General features: G+C 41.8%; 1 protein-coding gene and 1 long non-coding RNA gene across 10 annotated transcripts in view; one reads left to right on the forward strand and one right to left on the reverse strand.

Moving 5' to 3' along the window:
• LOC132235476 (uncharacterized) overlaps nucleotides 1-18549 on the reverse strand; it is a 50462-nt gene extending 31913 nt beyond the window's left edge. Inside the window, exon 1 of the long non-coding RNA XR_009453026.1 lies at nucleotides 18435-18549. This is a non-coding gene — a long non-coding RNA (uncharacterized LOC132235476). The remainder of the gene's footprint in view (nucleotides 1-18434) is intronic.
• The window catches only part of NR3C2 (nuclear receptor subfamily 3 group C member 2), a 295026-nt gene continuing 288766 nt past the window's right edge, over nucleotides 18449-24708 (forward strand). The window contains exon 1 of one of the 9 annotated variants that reach the window (XM_059697882.1): nucleotides 18449-18590. Coding sequence is in view for 5 of the 9 variants with exons in the window: in XM_059697885.1 (XP_059553868.1) it covers nucleotides 20784-20847 (64 nt within the window). In the remaining 4 variants the exon portion in view is untranslated. Of the gene's footprint in view, nucleotides 18591-19813; nucleotides 19966-20523; nucleotides 20880-24708 lie in introns of those variants that run through there. The other 8 variants (XM_059697880.1, XM_059697885.1, XM_059697881.1 and 5 more) reach the window with 8 other exon arrangements.

Genomic DNA, 24708 nt, shown 5'->3' on the forward strand with positions numbered 1-24708 from the left:
TTTATAAATTGAAATAATAAATAATAGATTGGGTCTAAAAGTAATTTGTGTTTTTGCTGAGCCATCTACTCCCAAAATATCTGGATTCTGAGTCTTTAATATATTATACTATGAATATTTATTCCTATCTCAATAGCAAGACTTTTGTAGTATTTTGTTTCTTTTAAATTTTTTGTCTTTTTTTTTCCTGTCAACTATAATAGATTCCTCTTCATTTAGAACACATAAAAGTGAAGAAGAGGAGGTTAGAAATTATATAACATTGTACTCCATTCAATCCAGGTTGTTGACCACTCTGATTTATTAAAATGTGGAGTTTTCATTCAAAAGAAGTAATTCCTTAGCTCAACTAAATTGTGTAAGAAAAAAAAATTATAAAGGCCAAGGGAGACATCTGCCCTGTCTCCTCATTCTGACTGGGCCATTTTCTCAGCCAGCATGCAGTGCTATAATTTGCTGCAATGAAAGCAGGCAGGCATTCTTCTTGGACTTTGCTAGATTGGGAAACTGGCAAATATCCTTCTGTTTTCTGATGCTGCGATAGAAGTATACAGACATGCTAACCACCCTTATTGTTTGTGCCTAACGTTTAAATTCTTATATATCACACTTGAATAAGAAGAGACCCAGAATATTATTGAAGAGTAAAGGTTCTGTGACTCAGTGAATCCTTGTTTCTTAGATTCACTACATGGAATGTAGACTACCAGCTGTGGCCTTCTCTCGTTGAGTGATGTTTGACATCCTCAGGGTTCTGTCTACACCCACTCATCTGAGAGTGGTTATAAACATTTGTTGGTTTGCATTCTATGAGTCTATATATTATCTTTGCAAACATATTGCTAGCCTTAGGTGACTAAGGACCACATATCTCATACATATTTGTGTTTCTTACTCTGTATATCCTATGTGTATGTTGATTGGTTTTGAACCAATAGAATGTTTTGCTATATTTTTACAAATCAGTTCTATTGAAATGTTATGCTTATAGAAAGGCTTTTAGTTCTTGAATTCATTGTAAATAAGTCCCAGGTCCATTCTCTTCACTTTCAAGTAGAACCTCTGGATATGTTTACTTTGGAATGGAAAGAGAAAGATTGCTTAGGGCATAATTTCCAAAAATGTGTTCCTCTGTCAGATGTTAGTAGATGTTATTTTTAGGGTTCCATAGTCAAATGCATTTGTGAAATGGAATATTGAAATTAGTTAAAACAGATTTCTTTATGGAAAGACTGCTCTGGAAACTTAATATGCTAATGAGCATTTATAAATCCTTGAGAGAGTGATAAAGTATGTGGTTTCCTACCTAGTTAACCATAAAAATCGTGATTTTTGAAGAGCGGCTCATAAGGCTACTTTTCTGCAAAACACAGTTACTGAAAACCTGATCTAGGAAACAAGACAAGAAAGGCTGTTAAGTAAATATATACAGCAAGAAGAAGAGAGCTCAAAGATGGCAAAAGTGATATTTGGATCCCAGAGCTGGTATGTCGTGATATCTAGGTTCTTATGCTGCAGTGACGAAACCCCCAATATATTAGTGACTTAAACCAGTGATCATGCCTCACGTTGGTCAGAGGATGGCCGTGTGCACTGCTCCACATTGCCTTCATTCAGACGGGCAGCTAGAAGAGCCTCCACAGAACTAGAATGTCACAGGTCACCATGGCAGTGGAAAGTCACCTGCACACTATTAAAAGAACCTGCTCAGAAGTGACCTATACAACTTCTGCTCACATTCCATTGGTCAAAGCATGTTACATGGCCATGCCTAACTCAAAGGACATAGGAAGTATAGTGCTATCATGTGGCTAAGAGAAGAAAACCCAAATATTCATGTGGATGTTCCTAATGACTACATAGGTGATGTGCCTTCCCACATCCAGTGACTCATCATTGCAGGCCAGGGCCCTCACCCCAACTCAGGACAATTCTGAGGGGCAATCCTAGTTTCACAGGCTTTCAGAGGGGTTGACTGAGGCCTTTATTAAGACTATATCATGGCCCAAACTCTCCCTCCATCAAGTCCTGCTGTCTTCACTTCCTTTCTGCAAGATGTTCCCAAAAGCACTTTCTCAAGAACGTCCTGCTTGGTAAACTCTGTCTCAGAAGCTGTGTTATGGGGAACCCAGGCTGTTATACTGTACAACATATGTCCTTGCATAATATGAAATCTTGTTTTATGTGGTTTAAACTTTATGTAAGAGGAATTGTACAATTTGCTTTCTTGCCTTCAAATTATATTTTTTTTGGTTTATTCGTGTTTATTTATGTAGTTCTACTTTGTTTAGTTTAACTTCTTAAACACTTGCTAAGTACTGAGCACCAGTGTATCAAATCTGTAATTGTGGATTTTGGAAAATACCACAATTTACTTATCTATTACCCTATTAATGAGAACTTGGTTTTTTCCTAATTTTTCACACTTACAATTTTGCTGAGATTTTTTTTGTACATATCTGCCTGTTCACATATACTAGTATAAGTCTCCCTAATATATGTACACACACACATACACATACACACACACACATCTAAACACTTGAAATAAAAATAGCACATATACACTTTTACATTCTCAATTTTATTAGATGTGTTTCCCTGAATACTGATAGAGTTGAATATAAATGGCCATTTTTATTTTACTTTTCTGTGAATTGCCTATTCATCTCCTTGCCCAAGATTTTTTTTATTATTGAACTTATCTTTTTCTAATTGAGCTTTAAAAATGTATATTCTTGATACCATTCTTTGTCAGATATATGATTAGAAATATTTTCTCCAAGTTTGTGACTTGCCTTATAAGCCTCAAATTTTAATGCAGTCAAATTTATTCAGCATTCTTCCCTTTATTGCTTATGCATTCTCTGTGTTATTTGGAAAAATTTTTCCTACCCCAATTCTTTAAAATATTCTGTATTTTCTTGAAAATATTATGGTTTTTGCTTTTTACATTTGAGCTGTTAATCGACCTGAAATTCATTTTATTTTGTATCTGATGTAACGGATATACTTCTTTTTCATGTGGTCAGTTGTCCCAGCACCATTTTTCCCCCAACACTAATTTGTAATGTTATTTCTCTCTGCTTGGTTGTCTCACGCTCTCTCTCTCACTCTCTCTCTGTGTTTTAATTCTGTTAATTAGTCTGTTTGTCTTTATCTGCACTCTCATTTTGATTTAATTACTATGGCCTTATAATAAATCTTGATATCTGAAAAGTCAAGTTTCTTTCCTTTATTCATCTTTATAATCATCTTGGCTATTCTCATCCTTTGACCTTGCCTATTCTCAAACTAACTTTCATCAAATAAAATTCTCTGTTGGGATTTTAGTTGGAATTGCATCAGATTTTTATATATTAATTTGGGGATAATTAATACCTTTATGATATGCATATTTTCATTTATGAGAATGGTATATCTCTAGAGAGATTCATTTTTACCATACACATGTCCAAATTCCACTTTTTCAATATTATGATACACTCAAGGGATCATGAAAGTGAAGGAGCAGGCTACTCATGTTTTCTCTTTAAGTTTTCTCTTTAAGTATACATAGATTAAATTCAGCACAAATGTGATTTGAAATAAGTGAAGTGCTTTAAGAATGACTGATGCCACACTATAGGAGCTATGTAGCAGCATCTGAAATTATAAATAAGACTGGGAAATCTAACAACGGAAGTACAGTTATTAGATTCAAGAGATTGAGAAAAATGCCTTAAACATTCGGTGGGAAGAAAAAGTGAAAAGATTGGTCTTTGCTACTGGGAGTCATAAAGGTTGGTAGACTAATAGTCATTCATTCATTCATTCATTATTAAATAAATATTATGTACCCACTGTTTTCCAGACAATGTTCTAGCATTGAGGGAAGCATAGGAAACCAAAGTCCCGCCTGTTGTGAATCCATTTGGGGGAGGAACTTCTTAAACACTTGCTAAGTACTGAGCACCCAGTGCATCAAATCTATAACATCACTCCTTCAGTCCTCAAGGTGCTTATGAGAAGATTAACCATCATAAAAATCACTAGAGCAATAACTGGTGTTATGTGACATGGCACAAATGATAGAAGATAATTGGAGAGTGATTGATAGCTCTAACAGTTTCTGGAGGAACTGTGTCTTGTGCTAGAATTTGAGGACAAGTAGGATATGGTAGGTAAAGAGGAGAATGGAGAGTTTTTTAGGTAAGGACAACAACATAACAAAAAACAGTGAGATGAAACTCCATGTGCTGTGGGTAGACAGAGAGGAACTCTGGAAAAGTGAATCATGTTGGGTAAGAGGAAGTGAGATCCAATAAATCAGTTGAGACCAGATAATGGAAGAGTTTGTTCACTAGCAGAAGACTATTCTCTCCTGTCCTCCTCTTCCTTCTCCTACTTTTACCATACAGCAGAGAATTGATAAAGAGGAAGCATTGGAAGTGAAAAGACAGGGGATGAAAACAGTTACTTTGAGCCTGACACAGCATGAGCATCTCTGAAGTAGAAGACAGCATAATCCCTGTGTCATGAAACTTATCCTCAAGGTGGAAAAGCAAGACTAATGTGATTAATACTAAACTGATGATCACTTGTAACCCAAATGTCTGCTGAGACCTCCTGCCCCCTGGCTTGAATCCCCAGGTGCAGACCTGGTTGAATTTGAAAACTCTTCTCATGGTTTCTGCAAATACCCAGGAGCTATAGCTATATCTTTCATGGTTACTCTCTCTAGCACCTGCATATATTGGGTTGCTTCTGTTTTTCCCCTTGATAATCTATACCCAAATCTCTATCCCTTCACCAATTTCCAGGATATATATATATACTCTCCATGGATTCTATGACTTTATTTCAATTTCCTGAGTAATTGAGGATCCTGGAGGATGATCATATTGGCTTATACACAACCTTCTTCTGCTTCACTGCTCTGCTGTCCCCTCTCTCTCCTCCTCACTTCTCCTTTTCCAAATTGCTTGCAAGAGCCTCATATTATGCCCTCTTTTTAATGTAGACCAATTTAATTCCCCTTCAACCCTCACCCCAAATTGTCCATACTCAAACAAATCAAGGTGCTAACAAACAAATGGGAAGATGCTGTTTCTTAAAGATAGTTAAGTTTGTAAGTAATAAACAAAGCAAAAAATTCTCTAACACAAAAAGCACATAAGAGAACAAACCAAAGCAGAAAAATAAATATGTTTCAGACAGCATGGTAAAAGATGGGGATATAAGGGCTACAATAGTTCAGAGAAGAAAAAGATCAATCAAGAAGGTTTTAATAGAGGAGATAGATCTTGAATTTGACCCTGGATAAAGGCTAGAATTAGTATTGCAGAGAGAGGAGGCAGGAGGTCATTCAAGGTAAAGAAATAACTAAGAAAACCACAGAGGAAAGAATGAGCCTGGTGTCTGGGAGAAGGCAGCTCTCCACTGAGAATTTAGAAGCAAGATAAGGCTGACTGGGTGCTGGAAATGCTATATTGTCAAACTCAAGGGTTTGGACTTAATTCAATAAAAATCAAAAGGAGCTCTAACAAATATGCTTTGAAAGGCAGGGGATGAGGGAAGCTTTAAGGGTGATTTCTCAGAAATAAGAGCCAGTGGTTCAAATACCATCAGAATTATCTCTGTGTTTCTGACCTCTGCTTCTTTCTATAGTTTGGCTTCTTCTCCTGAAAATTCAGCTTTCTCTACCCAGGGACTGTGGTGATTCAGCAGATTTCTAGCTTACCATCCATGGAGAAAAGGCTCTTACCTTTTGCTCCAGCTCCAAATATCCCAGAGAAAGATGTGGGTTGGCTGGAGTCCAGTGCCCATGCCTAGAACCAGCTCTGTGGTCAGGAAGGTATGGTTGTGGAAGAAGATGGAAGTTTCTAATGGACCACATAATAAAGCATGGCCAGATTTTGGAAATGGAGAAGATAGGGAGTAAAGAAGGGGATGAGGTACGGCCATCACCACTGGGACAGAGTTGTGAGTGAGAAAGCAAATACAGTTTGTTCTAAAATTGAACTAACTCATTGGCAATTCTTATTGAAAATTGATTTACTTTTTAGCAAGTACTTATTAATAATCTACTATTCTTAAGTTTTTATTATCTCTTTCTCTCTTTTTCTCACTTTATTCTAATTTAAGTCATTAGCCAGTATTTAGTGTCCTATGCCATCTTAAATTCTTTTAGGAAAAAAATAGAAAAAAATTAAATCAACTACTTAACAACTGTTGTGAGCCAATTATTATGTTAAGATATAGTTCCTGCTTTCAAAGAGCTCTTCATCTAGGGGTAAATATATTATGTACACTAATTGTTATTACAGTGAATAGAAAATGATAACTGCCCCTAAAGAGGTATAAATAAAATGTGTTGAGTTCAGAGTTTATCTTACTGTAAGAACTAGTATTATTGAACCTATATATTGAAGTAGAATAGACTAGATTAAACTAAGACCTGAAGATATGGTAATGAACGACTCTATTCTCTATAGGAAGGAGCAGCTTTCGACCAGGTTAGCAAGGGAGTAATAAAGAGCAGAATGTGTTGAGGAAATAATTTAAACCTGACCCAAAAAGGGGAGTGGGCTGAGAGAAGAGAAAGCCTTCCAAATTGGTACCCAGCTAGTGAAGTAGCCTTGGGAAGGTGGCAAAGGGATAAAGCTGAAATTTTTATAGAAAAACTAGGAGCCCAGTGCACGAATTTGTGCATCTTGAAAAGAACTGTGGGCGGCAAGGCTGCAGTGGGCACAGGGGCGGGTCTCGGCCCATCCTCCATGCCACCTCTGCCCAGCCCCTCCCACCACGGCCCTCGGGGCTGACAGCCACCGCTTGCACCTGCTGATGGCGCTCAGTGACCAGGATTGGCACTGTGCACCAGCAGCGGGTGCAAGTGGTGGCTCTGGTGCCGGCAGCCGGTGTGAGCACCGGGTGGGACTGTGGTGCACAGGAGCAAAGAATTTTCAGTAACAACCAGAGGCTCGCCCCGATGACAGCGCTGGCATCCTGCCTTGGTCTGGTGCTCCTGCTCACCTGCTCCACCACACCATCCTGCCACAGCCAACTCCCGCCATGTTCCACGTGCACCCCCTGGTGGTCAGCGCACATCATAGCAACAGGTTATTCAGTTGTTTGGTTGTTCCTCCGTTCGATCTATTTGCATATTGGCCTTTTATTATATAGGAGGATATATGGGACATTGTGACAAGGTAGTAGAGGAGCATCTAAGATGGAGAAGCAAAAGAGACAATGAGGTTTTTGAGGGTGAGGGAGCAGGGGAATGAGCAGTGCCTGGGAAAGATTTATATGACACTAGAGGCCCGATGCATGAAATTCATGCAAGGGTAGGCCTTTGCAGCCCCAGCTGCCTCAGCCCTCACAGCCTCAGCTGCCTCAGCCCTTGCAACCCTGGCTGCCTTGTGTCCCTGTGGCCCTGCTCCTCGCCCCTGGTAGTTCCGGAAGGTTGTTCCACTGTCCAGTCTAATTAGCATATTAGCTCTTTATTATATAGGATAGTAAAGATCATCCTCACAATGAGAAGTGACCACCTCCCATTCCCAGAGGCCCCAGATTCTAATCCTAATCCCCTGAAAGACTTGGGAGAAGAGATGAGCATCTTCTCCTTCCACACTAACCCTTTTCAGGGTTGGTAGTGCCTCTGTGTGGCTCAGGGAACCCACAAGTCATAAAACCTTTGAGAGGTCCTTGCCCCCTTAAGATACAGATAAGAGTTTTTTAAACCCATAGTCCACTTTTTGTGCAAATCCAAAGATGTTTGGAAGGCTTACTTTGGTTCCCAGATCTCATTTAGTAACATTGCCATGTGGACGGTCCCTGTTGCACAACATGTCAGCTCAGGTAGGGAACTTATTCGCTAACTGCTCTCACATGGTGTCGGAGTTTACAATAGACTTTACTGAAGGTTTGGGGAAATGAAAGGGAGTTCATATAACAGAAAACAGATTCAAATGGGAGTTTAGACATATCTGTGTTTTAAAAACCTTCAACCATCTCATTACTAAGGATCTTTCAGAGGTTACTTTGCCTCATAGTGCCTAGCCTTGCACTATCTAGGAAGCTCCTCCCGCCACCATCCCATATTGCCTCTTTCACTTCATCTATCTAGAATTTCCTCCCAAGATTTTTGAAGTCTTTCCACCCTATCATATAGAGCAGTGTTTCTCAGTCGGGGATGGTTTTGCTCCCCAAGGGTGATTTGGCAAATCTGGAGACATTTTTGGTTTTCTCAGCTTGTCGGAGGGGAGTGTGGTCATCACAGGCACCTAGTGACTTGAGGCTGGAGATGCTGCTAACCATCCTAAGTGCACGGGAGAGCCCACCACAACAAAGAACTATATGATCCAAAATGCCAATAGAGAAAAAGTTGAGAAACCATGATATACAGCAAGTCAGCTCTCCTGAGCTTCCATACTTCTTGACCCAAGTAGACATTTTTGTATGTCTATAACCTGTAAGGCAGTTCCCTCTATTATATTGAAGGGGCTACCAATTGCTGTTACAGCACATGGGAGCAACAGAGGTCCTGGAATTCCCTTTAACAGGAGCCGCCCTTCTTAGAAAAAGTTGTGGTTCTGAGTAGGATTTTTCCTTAATACATATAAAGTTCTCGTCCATACTCAGCTCTACTTACTTTGCCAGAAGGAGAGAGAGGGAAAGAGGAGAATGTAAACAGTGTGGGAGATTCTGTCCCACATTCCACGGAGCATATGCCCCAGGGAGCGCAGGAAGGGAGATGTGAATATCACGTTCCCTCAGTTGGTCTCGATTCCTGAATCGCTCTCATAGTATGAGCATCTCACCATGCAGAGTGTGATTCAAGTGTTTAAAGATACATTTTTTTTTTTTTTACAACATGGCCCCTAAATGCAAGCCAACTACTTCATCAGGTGTTTAACTGAGAAAACAGCAATCTGTTCCTAGGCTAGAGGGAAAAAAAAACTAGCTGAGTTGGACCATGTATCAGCCTCAAATGTGCATGCAAATGGTCATGCATATTGTACTTTAAGTGGGAATTAGGGGATTTTTTTCCCCTGGGGAAATTTCTGACTTTATATGACTTTTCAGCTTGTTTATTGACTTCAGAACCAAACTCTATGTAAAATGCAATGCCACATTAGGAGGGGGGAGTAAAGGTGTTGGAATATAACTTGGAGGGAAATTAAAAGTTGGGATGGTGAGAAGAAAGAGAAAAGAAAAGAAGAAATGGTGAGTGAAGGTCAGAAAGCAATGAAGACCAAGAGGGCATGTAGTTTCTCTGTCCATTTTCAGGGACAACTATTTGATAATTGATGAGAAGAGTTTACTAATTTTATAAAAGGAAAGCTGTGTCATAGAGAGCTTAGTTTGTTGCAATACTGATTTTTAAGATACATTACTATGCTCTGTAGGACTAAGATCTGTAAACTTACAATGTAATATCTCCTGAATTTTTAATTTTCCTTTCTTGTGTGCCTAATGTAAAAATTTGCCATATTTTCCCTTTAACTGAATAAGTTATGTGTTAGCTCGTGTTTTTTAATTTTAAAAGTCACCAGTTTATATGGCATAAACTCTTAACAATTTGTTTAAATATTAAATAGCAGGTAACAATGGCAACTCTCACAGGTGTGCCTTTGAAGTGTACGTTTATATTGAGTGTCCCAGTAGCATTGTGTGTGTGCAAACAGAGAGGCTGAAAAATAGGTGCCACTCAGTATTTCTATCTTTACTGGTGTTCATTCTGCCAATGGCACACCCCCAATAATTTCTAATAGAGACTGTTCTTCTAGTTGTTAAGATGGGATGGGGAAAAGGAAAATTAACTCATCAATATTGCATGGGTCAAATTTTTTATGTAAGATTTTGAAATATAAATTGTATAGTAATCATTTCAGAAATTCCCTTTTTAATTAAATACAGTATTTTCACAATTGTGCCACGGTGCCTGGCATAGCTTTCTAACTTGGGGACCTTCTGAATAATGCACTAAATAAAGGCAAAATTGTTCTCTACTAAGTACTACTTTCAACACATAAAATTTTATAATGATTTTCTTTTATTTGGACACAAATTAAGGATATGGACATTTTCCCTGGACCAAATTGCTACCCTTTATTGTCAAGACTTTAGTCCAGCACTCCTATAAAGTCAACTTTATGAAGAGCAGTCTAGAATGAAGAATCACAGAAATTAAATACTGGATTGGAAATATTGGAATTTTGGAAAGGATATAGGGATAGAAGAGAGTCACCTAATATGTTTTAGTTAACTTACACAATAACACTATGAGAAAATGTATTATTTGGATTCCAGAGAATGAACATATTAAAGTCAAATTTATAAATGCTTGAGACAAAGTTTGAATCTGGTTCTATGGCATTTTACAGTTCCTATGCTTTTCTCTACAACATTCTGCTCAGCTACCTACTAGTAAACTCAGTAATGAATTCAGTAAAACTCTACATTCAAACTCTACTATAATACTATTCACAGAAATTTATATTCTGTCCAAATACTTATATTCTGTATAATCTAAATTAATTGAGGCAATACACCCAAATATCATGAGATGTACACAGTTAAGATTTATTTCTGACATTATAGTCCAATGTAGTTCAGGTAACTTTCCTCGGTAGCTTTCCTCCAAGAGGTGACTCTGGGATCCAGTCTCCTTTCTAAACTTCAGGCCCCCTAGTCTTTCAAGGGAAGGGAGAGCTTGGACAATCACTAAGGGGGATTAGAACAGTGGAACACATCACCCCCACTGCACTGGGATCCTGACCCAGTCATATGGACTCAGCCTAAATGAAAGGGAGGCTGAGATATGTAGCTTTTCTGTGTCCTGGGAAAGAGAAAAATAAAATCAGATTTGGTTAACCCATAGCCTTGTCTCTTAAATTTCACTTAAGGGAATCTACTTCTTCAAGTAGCAAAAAGACCTTATAAATAATATGTAAAGGTCCAGGTCAGGTTTATGCCATGAGCACTAGGTTACAGTAGGGGGATGGAACTGTGCCACAAGGGTGGCATGTTTTGTGATGGGAGGCTTGAGATAGAAGAAGAAATTGTGCCTGAATATTAGTGGAAGGAAGCCAAGGCAGACAGCTCTGAATATCAAATAGCCCAGTAAGAAAAATACAAAAAAGGGAGAGGTGATCCAATAAGGTCAGATGCCAAGTGCATGGAGAACAGGGAAGAATGTAGGTAGAGAAATGGGTAGGAGGAAATGGTTTAGAATTAAGAGTATGTAAAAATAGCATAGCTAATATTTGTTATTTACTATAAACCAGTTATCATTCAGGTTGTTAAACCCTATGAGGTAAGTTGTTATATCTCATTTTGTAGAAGATGAAACTGAGGTCCAGAGTTTATGTAATTTACCCACAGTCACACAGCTACTCCCAGGCAGAGCTGGGGTCCAAATCCGGGCTAAGCCTGGCTCCAGGCTCTGCTTTTAACCTTTATATTTTACTGCCACTCTAACCGACAAATACTGCTGAATTTCCTCTTTTGTATGATACCTGGTTCAGGACATAGAGGCAACTATTCAAAAGAAAATGTAAAAGGCTAGATGTCAAAGTTCCAATGTACTTTATCACCCATTAATTCATCAGGCTATATTGGGCCTTTCTTCCTGATCTCATTTCCTCTTCGTAAAATAATTATTTAAAAGGCCAAACAAAACTGATACTTTACTACATTGCCCAGCTTACAGACACCTGCCCTTGCTATTCCTGATCAGAGGAAACCCACTTACAAATTCCTCCAGAGTAGGAAGTTCACAACTTGCTTTGTAATCTGTCTCAACATTTTACAATCTGTAAGTAGGGTAGATATATGGCATCTGGAATGTATGGAAAATCTGGAATTCTTCATCAAAATTCCAGGAAGGCCAGTAAATTCTAAATAGCATATGAACCCCAAATGGCAAAATGAATGCCTTCTGCAGACCCTCTACACTTATCTCATATAGAAGTTGACAAATCAACCTGGGTATTGTCTCGTTCTTCATTTAATCCATCCCACATACAGAAATTTTGCAAGTTGGAGGAAAAGAAACTACCACTTTTATTGTAGGAATCCTTCTTTCTTGGCTCTTAGTGGTCTGAACATGTCTCAAGCAAATTTTGAATAGTCCCTGAAAGCAGAGATAATGCTGATAAAGTTTAATGACCTGTTTGGCAGCATTGACCAATCAGGCATGGGTATCAGCCAATCAGAAGGAACAGGGCTGTCAGTCCTGCCCTTAAGGAAAGTGTGCTCTGCACATTCCCCCTGTGCTGACACACCAATGGCCACATACTAGCTCTCTCTCTGTATTAGGCATAGGTTAAGAGCTGAGCTTTATTGGCTTTCTATGAAATAGTATTACTTGCATTTCAAAATCTGTTGATTTATCTCACATGAATAAAATTCTTGTTATATTTTAACATTTTTTGAGATTGTTTTATATCCAATATGTTTCTTCTAGCTTTAAAAGATCATTAATTGTAAAAAAAAAAAAATGTGCTTTTGTATGAAATTAAAACAACAAAGTGTAGGTTACATTTATGAATGTATAAGGAAAATCCCAAGACTTGAGGTATTATTTGGTCCTTTATACAAGCAAGCAATCTCTACTGTCATCATCCAGCAGCAGGCTAACTCTACTCAGCCTCCACTTAGAGGACATGGCTCCACCACATTCATGGCCAAGACCATTAAAAAGCATTTTTTTAAAGTAATGAACTAATTTAAATGAAAACATGTCTACTTGTTTTGATAAAATATTAAAGTCTAGCTATAATTAGCACTAAGCACTTCAAAATAGATTGGGGTTTAAATATTAATAACTAATGTGGATATACTTTCCACATAGGAGGTGTTTTTTACATGTTTCATTTTTATATGTGGATATTTAATGTCAAAATTTTATGCACTAAGAAAACCATATAATGCTCTGTGAAAAACTGCCAACACCAAAAGATTTGCATCTAGCAAGGGTTTATGCTGGGAACGAGGAAAGGAGATCTAACTGCAATTTTTTTCTAAAGTTTCATGTCTGATGAAAAAAGTCCTACCAGGCAATTGAAAATGCTTCATATTGAAAGAGCTAATAATTGGTGCCCCCAAAAGGATTAGAAGAGACAAATGCAATATAATAAAAATATCATTTGATATAAGAATGCATTAATTCCCCACTGTGCCAGCTCGATGAAGTGGGAAATACTCAGCTGCCTTTGTTGGGACAAACTCAAAAATTGGATTAGGACCTTGAAATGAGCAGATGACCTCCGGATAAGATGATTCAGTAGCTTCTTTAATATTATACCATCATTCTACTTCCCTTGAAACCCAAATCATTCAATTTGGGGAGACTACAGGTGAGAGAGAAATTTGACACTTGCAGAGATTTAGTTTTAGTTTCTTTATAATGCATTATCCATAGCAAATTTACCTCTATCTTTAGGAATAAAGATGACATCTGTCATGAAGCTTCTTACATTTTTTCTGTCTGCTATTTCCAGTGTCATATATCTGACATGTGATAACCTCCCTTTATAAACGCTAATGTTAAGGAAAAGATTTTATTCATTTCAGATGCCCACATGGCTATTCTTGACCTACTTGCAAATTATATGACAAGATACCCTGCACATTCTCTTATTCTGACATTTCTATTTCTGACATTGAACACACCTTTTAAGAATAAAATAATCTTTATTATGTGACATAGGCATCAGAAAATTAAAATTTAAAAATTCATTTGGCCTCATTTGATATAAATACCTTATTGTCTGCGCTTGATGTGTTAACATTTTATATAAGAAAATACCTCTTTTTTTTTTTTTGCTTTCATAGCTCAACATTTAAATCCTAAAGCATTTTATTTCTTTGCAATCATCTCTGTTAGAATAAGAAAAAAATAGTGTTGATCAAAATGTTGTCTTGGTTGTTACTGACAGCTGTTAAAATGCTGCTAAAAATACAGTGCCAACTACTGAAAAGCTCCTGTGAAGTCCTAATGAGAAATTCTAAATGAGTTTCTCACCAAGTTCAGCAGAGACTCTTGTTTCCCACACCTGACCCACTGGATTGTTTCACTTTTCTGTGGTTGTTATTGCACATCATATCAGAAAACAGTCTCGATCCATAATCCCGATGAGCACTCAAATCATGCAGTTATGTACTTAAGATTAGCACAGTTATTTAAACGTGCTGAATTTCCAGTACTATACCAAGAAAAAGAACAGAGAAAAAGAAAAGCAATAGGAAATATCTTTATTTTTATTAAAAAATAACCTGCTCTAAGTCTTTCCTCCCACCCCCATGTTCAACCACTGTACATTGTTTCTAAACTTAGAACATCGGTGTAGGCACAGTGAAATCTGATTTGCTTTTAATAATATGGCATGCTAATTGTGATGCATAGGCTGTTTGGTGCTCTGTCATCTCAAAATCTGGCCATAGAAATGTAGTAGGCTTGTGTATTTTCTATTCAAAATGACTATAATGAAATTAAGGTAGACAGATGAATAAATAGTTAGGTAAACAAATACAGAAATTAATGAATAACCAAAGCTAATAAAAATATTCCAACTTGTCTCAAATATTGAGTTTGGTCTATTTTGGATATTAACAAAAATCCTGATATGTTTTGTATTTATCTTCTGGTCCACAATTTCTTATTTGCTTGCAGTGTTTATAAACTGTAACATGTGTGTTTTGCAATAAACAAAGAAGTTCTATCTTATATTTTTCCCGGATTCATCTTCTCTCTCTAACAAACCCCTCCTTTCTCTCTCTGACTCTCTGTCTTTCTCAACTCTTCCCAACAGCTGGTAAGAGACAGGGGGTGGGGGTGGAGGGAAGCTTTGCTTTTTAGAAAGAAAGAAAAAAAAAAGCCAGCGTGGCTAGGCTTATTAATGAAGTTAACTATGACCAAATGCTTAGCTTTTAGCTTTTTAAAATTATTGAATTAAATTATATGATACTTAATGGTCTTTACTTTCTGGTCCATAGTAAAGATATAAAGGAGAGATATTTAATACATTTCAAAATATATTCATTTGGGGGGGTTATGATTTCATGGCTCAAACAACTCAGTGCTTATCTGCCCACCCAAACCCCCCTGTCTCCTCTCCTCCCCCCTCCCCCACTGTTTGAAGAAATGGGATTAGAATCATGGAACCAATGGTTGACTCTGCTAAAACTTAAAGAGGAAGGGAGAATTTTTTTCTGACACACACTTAGATTATATTAGGCTTTGTATCTGAAGTTATATAATAGAGGATGTGATGTCACATGTCAATTGCAAATGCTGAGTCCTGCACTTTAATGTGGCAAACCTCAGGGAGTTTGACACTAATGGGCTGAGGGAAGGAGGTGTCCAGTGGTGCGGAGACTGGAACTAAGGGTGAACAGTTGTCAAAAGGGAGATATCTGATGCCACTTCAAGATTTAAGACTATTTGGCAGCTGTAAGTACTCTCTGACCATTTGCAGATGAAGTTAATGTCCTTTTCTGTGCTTTTCCTTTCATTCTTATTTCTCTTAAACAACAACAACAACACACAAACATTTCCTTTCTTTTGCAAAGAAAAAAAATATACATATCTAAAAGGATGAAAAGAACAAACTTTTTTAAAGGACAGCCTTAAGAACAAGTAATGACATTTCTGGGTGTACACTTTTTAAAGTTGATTGGGTTCTTTATTAATGAGCATTGGAATGGAAAGTAATCCAAATAACCAGAAACCCCTGCATCCCTATCTTTGATTCTTAGCAAAATCAATGTTACCTTCTCCTCAGATGAGGGAACCACACATCTTATCCTGGAACTGTTCTCCCTTCAAGAGTGGCACAGGGCCACCTCTTGTCTTACAGCCAGCAAAAGAAAATGAAGAGAAGATGGAAATTTAATTGTTGAAATGTTTGGGCAAATATTTAGATATTCAGATATCCAAAAGCAAAGTTTTACCCATTATTAATTGCAAGACCCCTTGACATCTCTCCCAAAGGATAGTAGAAGCTGATATAGATGGACATACGGACCATCTCCTGAAGATATTTTGGTGTGAAAAAGTTTCAAAAGAATATCCATAGATGCTGAAGAATTCAATCTCAGTTTTATAATAAACTTTTAAAGGCAGGGAAGATAAGAGAGAGAGAGAGAGAGAGAGAGAGAGAGAGAGAGAGAGAGAGAGAATGGACACGAACATAAAAAAAAAAACACACACAAGAAATATCTTCCAAATTCTAAAATGTTCTAGTTATAACACAATAGTCTGACCCCCACCAAGCAGTCTGTAATGGAATTATTGACAAAGTAGCAGTGGGGTACCAAGTTATAGAATGTGTATGGTAAATCATTTTGTAAAGAGGGAAGAATTACTAATTGATCAATTTTCTAAACAGAAAATTTACATTATTTGTTTACCACAAATAAGGGTTTTCTCTAGCATTTCACTATGAAAAATTTCAAACTTACAAAAAAGTTGAGGGAATTTTACAGTGTATACCTGTATGCCCACCACTTAGAATCTACCATTAATATTATACTATATGTATACTTTATCACATATCTATTATCCCTCTGTCTACTTTATCAACCCATCAATCTCAATCCATCTAATATTTGATGCATTTCAAAAATCAGTTTTTGTAGTCAGTAAACTTTTAAATAGTGGTTCTTTTAAAACTTCATTGAATATATGTTAATATGCTAATTTTAAAATACATTATTATTTTTTTTTGAGTTCACCTAAAAATGTTTTAAGGATTCTACATTCCCTACAAATATAGAAACTGAGGCAAAAGATCATTTTGCTGGAGGCCAAAATGCCACTTTGAGCCATCTAAGAATTAAGTACTGCCAACACTGACTGGGTGGGTGATGGATGAAATGGGAGGTCGATATTCAGACAGTGGGAATGTGGTCAAAGAAAGGTAGTGATTGTTTCAACAGGGCAGTTGGGTATTTAACAGGGCTTAGTGTGGGAAGGGATTAGCAATTTTCACAGCTATTTAGAAGGAAAACGTGAAAGAACCCAGAATTAGGCAGGGTGGGGGGCGGGGTTCCAATACAGCCTGTGGAAAAGGAAATATTAAACCTGAGCAGGGGTGTATGTGGTCATTTCTCTGGGTTTACCTGAGTCATAAAGGACAGCAAGCAGAGTAGGCTGTAAGTAGTAGTGACATGCATAAGGCACCCCCTACCCCCATCCCAATCTTCCACCAAGGGTAAGTGTACCAGTGCGGTGGAACAGTCTGGGCTGACCCATATCGCGCACAAAAACATACATCCCCAGATGGGGTGATCTGTGTAGCGGGGTGTAGGTGACCTGGGGTTGCAAGGAAGCTTCGGAGCAAGGAGGCAGCTCCGCAGGGCAGTGGGAGCAGGAGAATCCCTGGATCGCTCCATCCGCCGCCCCCCCACCCCACCGCGCGCTCCCGCCGGCGCGCGCCACCCGCCGCCCTCCCAGCTCGGTCGCCCCCCTTTCACTTTCGCGTCTGCGTAGGTGTTTGCCCCGGCAGGCGCGAGGGCGCGCGGGGCGGCGCGGGGGCGCGCGGCGCTCCGGGAGCCGAGGGGGAAGGGGTCCTGGCGCGGCTCCTGCCTCGGTTAGCTCCCGGGACCCGCGGCCGTCCGCGTTTCGGCGGCTGTCAGAGCTAGGGGACCAGTGGCGGCCGTTGCTACTCACCCCTCCCCCAAAGCGCCCCCGCGCGCAAAAACGCAGTGGGTCCTCGGCGCCCCCCCATGGTGGGGGTGGGGCAGAGGCGCAGAGAACCCCAGAAGAGGAGGAGAGATGCTGCCTCCCCGGGTGGGCATCGAGGGAGCAGGAAAAGAAACTTTTCCCTCCCGCCCCCAACGCGTAGTCCTGAGTCCGCGCGGTCCCCCGCAGGTGGGAACTGCACCTAAGGCTGGGGCTTGAGGTCAGGGCCGGACTTGGGGCGGGGGGTGACCTCGAGTGAGGGGTGGGGTGCTCGTGCACTGGGGTTCCGTTTTCTCTAGGCCTCCTCCTTACCTGAAGCCGGGGTGGGAGGGCGGCCCCTGGCACCCCTAGCCCGTTTCCCACCAGTCGGCGTCTGTACGCTTTGCTACCTTCTCCCGCTGGTGAGGGCTTGACCCGCGGAGGGGGCCGCGGCGCCGAGGGCTCCCCTCGCGGCCTCCCCCCCCCCCACACACACACACACACTCCGACGTCCGAGCTGTCACTGGCCACCCCAGGCCCGGGGAGGGGGCGCGGAGAGCCGCGCTGCGGGGCAGCCGACTCGGGATCACCCCGCGGAATTTCCAGGCTCCCAGGGCCGCCGTCAACGCCCGGGAGACCAGAAGCCCCAAAGAGGCGCCCGCCTGAGGCCAGCCGCCGCTGCTAGGGGCGCGCGGGAGCCCGCGTCCCCCTCTGAGCGATTTGGCACCGGCGTCTCGCCTGCTCCTGCGGGGTAACAACACTACTGCTCTATTGCTCTACCCACCGTCAGAAGGGCGACCGCCGGGATTACCATCCTCTCCATCCTTATTGCCGATCTGCTAACATTGGACTTGCTGGTGGCGGCAGCAGCGGCGGCGGCGGCGGGAGTCTCGCTGCCCCCCCACCCGCGCTCCAGCCTCCCCACCATGTCCTAGAAAAGGTGAGTGCAGCGAGTCACTGCACTGACAGCAATGGGAAGGGAACTGGGGAGCTCAGGGGCGACCCTGGTGAAGGCTGGGTCCGCGCAGAGGTGGGCTGCGGGCAGACTAGATGCCCGTTGGGCCGCCTCTGGGCAGGGTTGCTGGGCTCGGGCAAGCAAGCGATCGCAGCGGCTGTCCCTGCACGGTTCTAACCTAGATTTTGCCAGAAGCTGAGATCCAGGGTAAAATGGGCTCTCCGTAAAGGAGGTAAAAACTTAGTAAAACAGGCACGTCCATTCCTTTAATAATGAATAATTTGGCAGCGCAGGCTGAGCTGCCGCCTCCTCGCGTGCCCGGGCGCCAGCTCCGGGACTCTCCTCGCTCCTGCCTGCCGCCTGTGCTCCGCCCGAGTGCGATCGACGCACAACTGCTGCCGGGCTGGGAGAGCGCGAGTGACGGCGGGCCCCTCGGGAAAGTCGGGACTCTTGGCCGGGACTCCCGGCACCTGGGGCACCGGGGGTCGCTTTGCGCAGGGGAATGCCGAACACCTGAGGAGGCGTCGGGACCAGCTCTCCCGCGCCGTCTCCGTCGCCTCCGCTAGCAGGGAGTTCCCTGCCTGCAATGGCTGGAAGTTTCAGTCTTCTTGCTTTCAGGGTCCGAAATCCCGAAGCTTAATTAACTGCAAGGTGAAGAGGGGCCTTTGGGCACAGGGTGAACGCCTTCCCCACAACTTAACGCGGGCGCGGGGCGAGGGTGAGGCGGGAGGCTGAGCAGCTGCTGGCGCCCGGCTCCAGGCAGGTCGCCGAGGGCCAGGGTACCAGATTTAGGCGTGTACGTCACTGGTGCTGATTTGGAGCCAGCTGGGAGCCTAAAACCGAGCCGCACACGCGGACCCTCAACGTCCTTAGATATCGGAGTTAAGAAGTCCAGAGGTTGGGTGGGCGGGAGGAGAGTCGAGGTAGGGGCGGTTGGAGGGAATCGGACATTTCTTCTTGCAGATGCCGTATCCTTAGAAAACAGTTCGGTTCCTTCCCCCTCTTCTGTATGTTCCCCCCAGTTATATGCAACCACTGCCACCCATTATAAAGAAATGAATGTCCTCGACCGAAGGCTTTTCTTTCTAATTGAACTAGTGGAAAAATCCAACGCTAAAGTAGTAAGGACAGTAACAAAATTGTAAGGAGAGAGAGCAGCAGCTCCTGACCCTGGTACTTTTTTTTTTTTTTTTTTGGTTGGGGGGGGGTGAGGAAGTGGGTGAGAGGCTGTGTTTAAAAGGCTCGGCGACGCTGAAATCACCCACTTTTCCTGCACGGTTAAAACAAGGAAATTCAAATCAAGTGGGAACGTGATCCTCTTGCAAGCTGGCAGCGGACACTGCGGCTGCTCTGCTGAGAGGTAACTCGGAAACCCAGGAAAGGGGCGTGGAGAGGACCTTGGGGGTCGGTGCGGCCCCCGCGAGAGTCCTCCCCTGCGCGCGGACGCTGCGGGTGGAGTCTGGGCCAGGGCTGCCCTTCACCTGGTGCTGCAGGTGGAGAGCGTGAGGGGATTACACCTTGACTGGCTCTCGGAAAAGCCGACTTTGACGCGTCACCACACTTTGCATGTCTTTTCAGCTATCGTAGGGTGGGCAGGAGAGCCAGGTGGCGCGAGTAAGCTGAGGGCTGCTGAGCGAGGGGCGGGGGTCAGCGTGCGCAGGGGGCCTGCTGCCTGGTGTCGTAGCCGCTGCTGGGCACCCCAGTCGCCCGTGCGGCTTTAAGGGAGCCGCCGAGTCCAGGCTGTGTCGCAGCAACTTTGTATCAGTCATGTCGTCCTCCTGGTGACTGACAGCAACAATTGCCCAATGAGAAGCCATCCTCGCCCAAGCAGCGTGGAGCCTGGCTTCCCCCTGGGCCAATAGCAAGGGCTCAGGGGGCGGGATAGCAGCCTGAACTTTATCTGGACATGTGACCCGCTTTAAAAAGGGCCCACTCCCCCTCCGGGCTTCCACCCGTCCTCTCTCCTCTCTCCCTCCCCATTTCGCCCGCCCTGGCCCAGCTCCTACCCCTAGCCCTGCCGGGTCCTCTCCGCCCCTCCGCGCCCGGGGTGTCATTGGACGCGGGAGACGCTAGCCAACTTCAGGCTGCTGGAGGAAGCCCGTGCAGTCACCTGGGTGCAAGAGCGTTGCTGCCTCCTCGGGCGCTCCCGCTACAGGGGAGCGACAGTCGCTGGCCTGGATGTGGTTGGATTTGGGGGGGCTCCGCAGCTGGAGTGTCGTGGCGTTGGCGAGCGCTGCAACAGGTAGACGCCGAGACGGACCCCGGCCGAGGCAGGTGTGTGGGGGTGCGCGGCGGGGCACCGCTTGCCGGCCCGGGCGTGCGGCCGTGGCGCGGGAGCGTGCACTTTGCTGGGAGAAGTGGCTGCGTAATTCGGAGGCACAGTCGGTATGGGGCTGTGTGCTTGTTGTTTTGTTTTGGTTTTCCACTTTTTCCCCCCTTTGGCCGCCAGAGGACTATTTTGGGAAAGTTTGGCCACTTTGGATAAATGCCCTCTAACGAGCGGCTTTCAGCCGCTTTTGGCAGTGGGAGGTCTATCATCACCCTTCTCCTTTTCCCCAGGATGAATTTCGGGTCCTTTGCCTTGTACAGTTTTTAAAGGACCTTTGGATGATATTTCTCTCCTCTATCAATTGCAGAAACACCCAAATCATAGCTGGAGGTGTAGCTTATTAAGGGCAGTTGAAGGAGATAGCGATCCTGATAGATCCTGCTTGAAGGAGGCTCTGGAAATTCGTGAATTCCCCATTCCTGGGTATTCATGAAACTCTTGAGAGAGGCTCTTCTTTCTGTGGCATCAGTTGGAATTCTGAAGGCAGGGGAAAAGTGATGGAGCTTCTTTTGGTGGCACCCGGACCCTTCTACTGGATTTAGGTGCATGACTTCTCCTACTGAATTTTTAAAAATTAGGTTTAAATCATAATGGTTTATGGCACCCTCGGTTTTAACTATCATTTCATAGAAGTTAGGAAAACTTTTACTTGATAGGAGGCAAATTTTGGAAAGTGCTGAATTCCAAATGCACTATTTCCATTTTTCTAGGTGCTGTTATTGATGATATTTACATAGTAATGATAACAGCGTTCTCCATCTGTGAAGTTCTGCTGTGAAGTTTTAATTTTATGTGTGACTTCATGGCATGCTATCATGGAAATGGTCGAGGAGAGAAGTTTTTAAAAATAATCTAAAGGCGAGCTTTTTCCTTTAAGGGAGAAGAAATAGTTTCGTTTGGGGATTTTGGAAAGATCAGGTGGCTCAGTGAATTAGGTGAGTGAATAGAAATCAGGTGTGCGCAGTTCTAACTGGTTCTCCTGCTCTCTTAGGTGACCTTGGGCAGGTTTCTATCATTTACCTCATCTGTAAAGGAGGGGAACATAATCATGATTCTGTAGTGGGAATGACAGAAAAATAGTTACATACAACAAACTTACAACTATGCAGCCAGTGAAAATTGTGTAATTCTTAAAGATTCTGGTCTTTTAGATGCCATGTTATAGTGAAATAACTATAGAAAATGATGCATTTAAAATGGAACTATGGGGGATATTAAAAGTGAAAATGTTTTCAGATAAAATACAAATTTGCAGGAGTTTTTGTTAATATTTCTGAAAAAAAAAACCACTTCCTTATGGAAAAGGACAATTTAATACAGGGTATAAAACAAAATTTTAAAGTCAGATTTTTCCTTTGCAAAAATAGTATTTAAGAGCATACATATGGCTTAAGGTAGAACTTCTAGCAGAGCTTGCCCATACTTATGTGAAATTTCCATTATGTTTTGTGACGAGGCCATTCACATGAAAATTAAAGGGTTCTAGTCGTTTTTTTACTTTGTCCAGAGAAGGTCTCTGTTGTAATCTTCATTGTAAGGGAGACAAATTTCATTTTATATAAGCTAGGTTTCTATACCAGTATCCTATAGGCTAGTAAAAAACTGTCCCTTTACCCTGTGGATAGTAAGTTAGTTCTATGAGAATCATATTCACCAACTAGTATTTTTAGTATTCACTAGTAAGTTTCAGTTGACCGAAATTCTCTTGAAATCACCATGGTCATTATGCCAATTCCGAAAGGACAAAAAGTTGGGTTTCCTGGACAACATAGGAAATAAATTTCTAACCGGATACATTTCTTTACAGAGAAGATGAATTAAAATAATAGGGAGAGCTCAGAGTAAAATATTTCAATAAATCTATTTTTTGAAAACATCTTATCTTTAAAAGTGTTTCCAGTGGAAGCCATGCAGATGCTTGATGTCCTCTATTTTTCTGTTTGATTGTTGCCAACCTTCACTCTGTTTTCTTTGTTGAGAGGTGCATTAGGTTGATAGATGAGAATACCTACAAAGCTAATTTGGATTTCAGCAAAGCCTGTTGCAAATTCTATAATGATAGCCCTGTCAGTAATGTAGTGAAATGCAGGCTATATTATCTTATTGTTAAGGGAGTTTAAGGATGGCTAAACAGGACTTGAAAAGTTGTGCTCAGCTGCATGATGTTAGCTGATAAGGTGCTTGCTTGTAGTTTATGATTGTCCTTGCCTGCCATCTCCCATATAGATTCTCTTCAAATCTTCAGAGGGATTCATAAATCTGAGCTATGATTCCTACTTTAGGGCAGAGTGATGAAAAACGTCCCTTGGAATATCAGTAGGTGTTCTGGATTCAAAGGGAAACAGGTTTCTGCACTGTGGAGCTGCCCGGGAGTTTTAGCTGCAGATTTCCACTGCGAGCCTTTAAAAATGCAGTAAGTGGTCATCCTTTCTGAAGGAGAATTTGAACTATGGAATTTTGGAGAGGGATCTGCATGGAGATTTCCCTTCAGACTCTGGGAAGGTAGGCCCGTTTCCCAGGACCTGGGGAGAGGCTGTCAGTGTGGAAGTGGGGAGGGGTGGGTCTGTGGAGGCCTTTTAGTAAAGGTGCTTAAGCAAGGGTGAATTCCAGGCATTTGGGGAGAGGGTGGAGCAGTTTACCAAACAGGGATCATGGGTTGAGGGACTGGGTTGAGGAGCGAGTGGTGATACACAGAAGGTGTTCAGTTTTGAACACGAATAGACAGCCATATTACTTGTGGTGTTTAATGAATTTGGAGCCAAAACATCTATACCTTAGATATACATCCCTTCAAGTTTGGAATGGGGAGGACAGAATATTCTTAGGTAGAAGTTGAAAAAGCACATAATGTTTACTGGTCCTTTTCAACCTGTGACTATGACTAAATGGTTTTTTAGTAAAGGAGAAAATGCCAGTGGTAGCCATTTCTATCCCATTTCACTAGTGGTAGTTATTGTGTGTGTTTTGTTGTTGTTGTTGTTTTTTCAACTTTTACTTGGCTTTTATCCTTACTGAATTTTTTGGCCGGAGTTACCAGATAACCACCTCAGCCTCTGTAATTTGATTTATTTTCCAGTGTTTTGTGGATTAATTTTTTATTAGGAATTTATAGACTAATGCTCTTTAAGTTAAAGGAGGCTACGTAATTGGTAGGTTTTTATGTATGGTCTTAAATTAGTATTGATTATAATGGTTCCGTTTTTGTGTGTTTTTGTTGTTGTTTTCACTATACTATTAGCTTGGGATGCACTGGTGAAATTTATAAATCTTCTGCCCTCTGGGACCTTACATTCTACTGTAGAATACAGAAAAGTTAAAGTAGTTACAATAGCAGACGATTTGGGCATTAAATTTCATTATAGAGCCTTCTCGTAGCTATTGCCAATTTATTTGGTAGAGTCATCATTATTTTTGCGTGTCAATTAATACAAGTTCTGTAACAAAAGGGCTCCCTAGTCTCTTTGTAGTGAGAGGAAGGTAGGAAGCATGAAGGTGTGAGTGGCAAAGCAGGGGAAAGGATGAGAGGCCGAAAGTAATGCTTGTGCACAGATCTGTAGAAACGGCACGTTTACGATCAGGACCTTCACTTGGGTCATAGTTTGTTTACACAACTGAAAGGATTTGAAAAATGCATAATAATTTTAGGAGGTTTATAACAATGTGCAAATGAAATTTTTACTCAGAATAAGTTAGTTTTCTTTACGTGGTAGTTCTCAATGGTGAGTGTGGGAGGGTTCCCCCCTCCCCCCATTCCAGGGACATTTGGCAATGTCT

The sequence above is a fragment of the Myotis daubentonii genome, chromosome 5 (assembly GCF_963259705.1).
Source record: "Myotis daubentonii chromosome 5, mMyoDau2.1, whole genome shotgun sequence".
NCBI lineage: Eukaryota > Metazoa > Chordata > Mammalia > Chiroptera > Vespertilionidae > Myotis > Myotis daubentonii.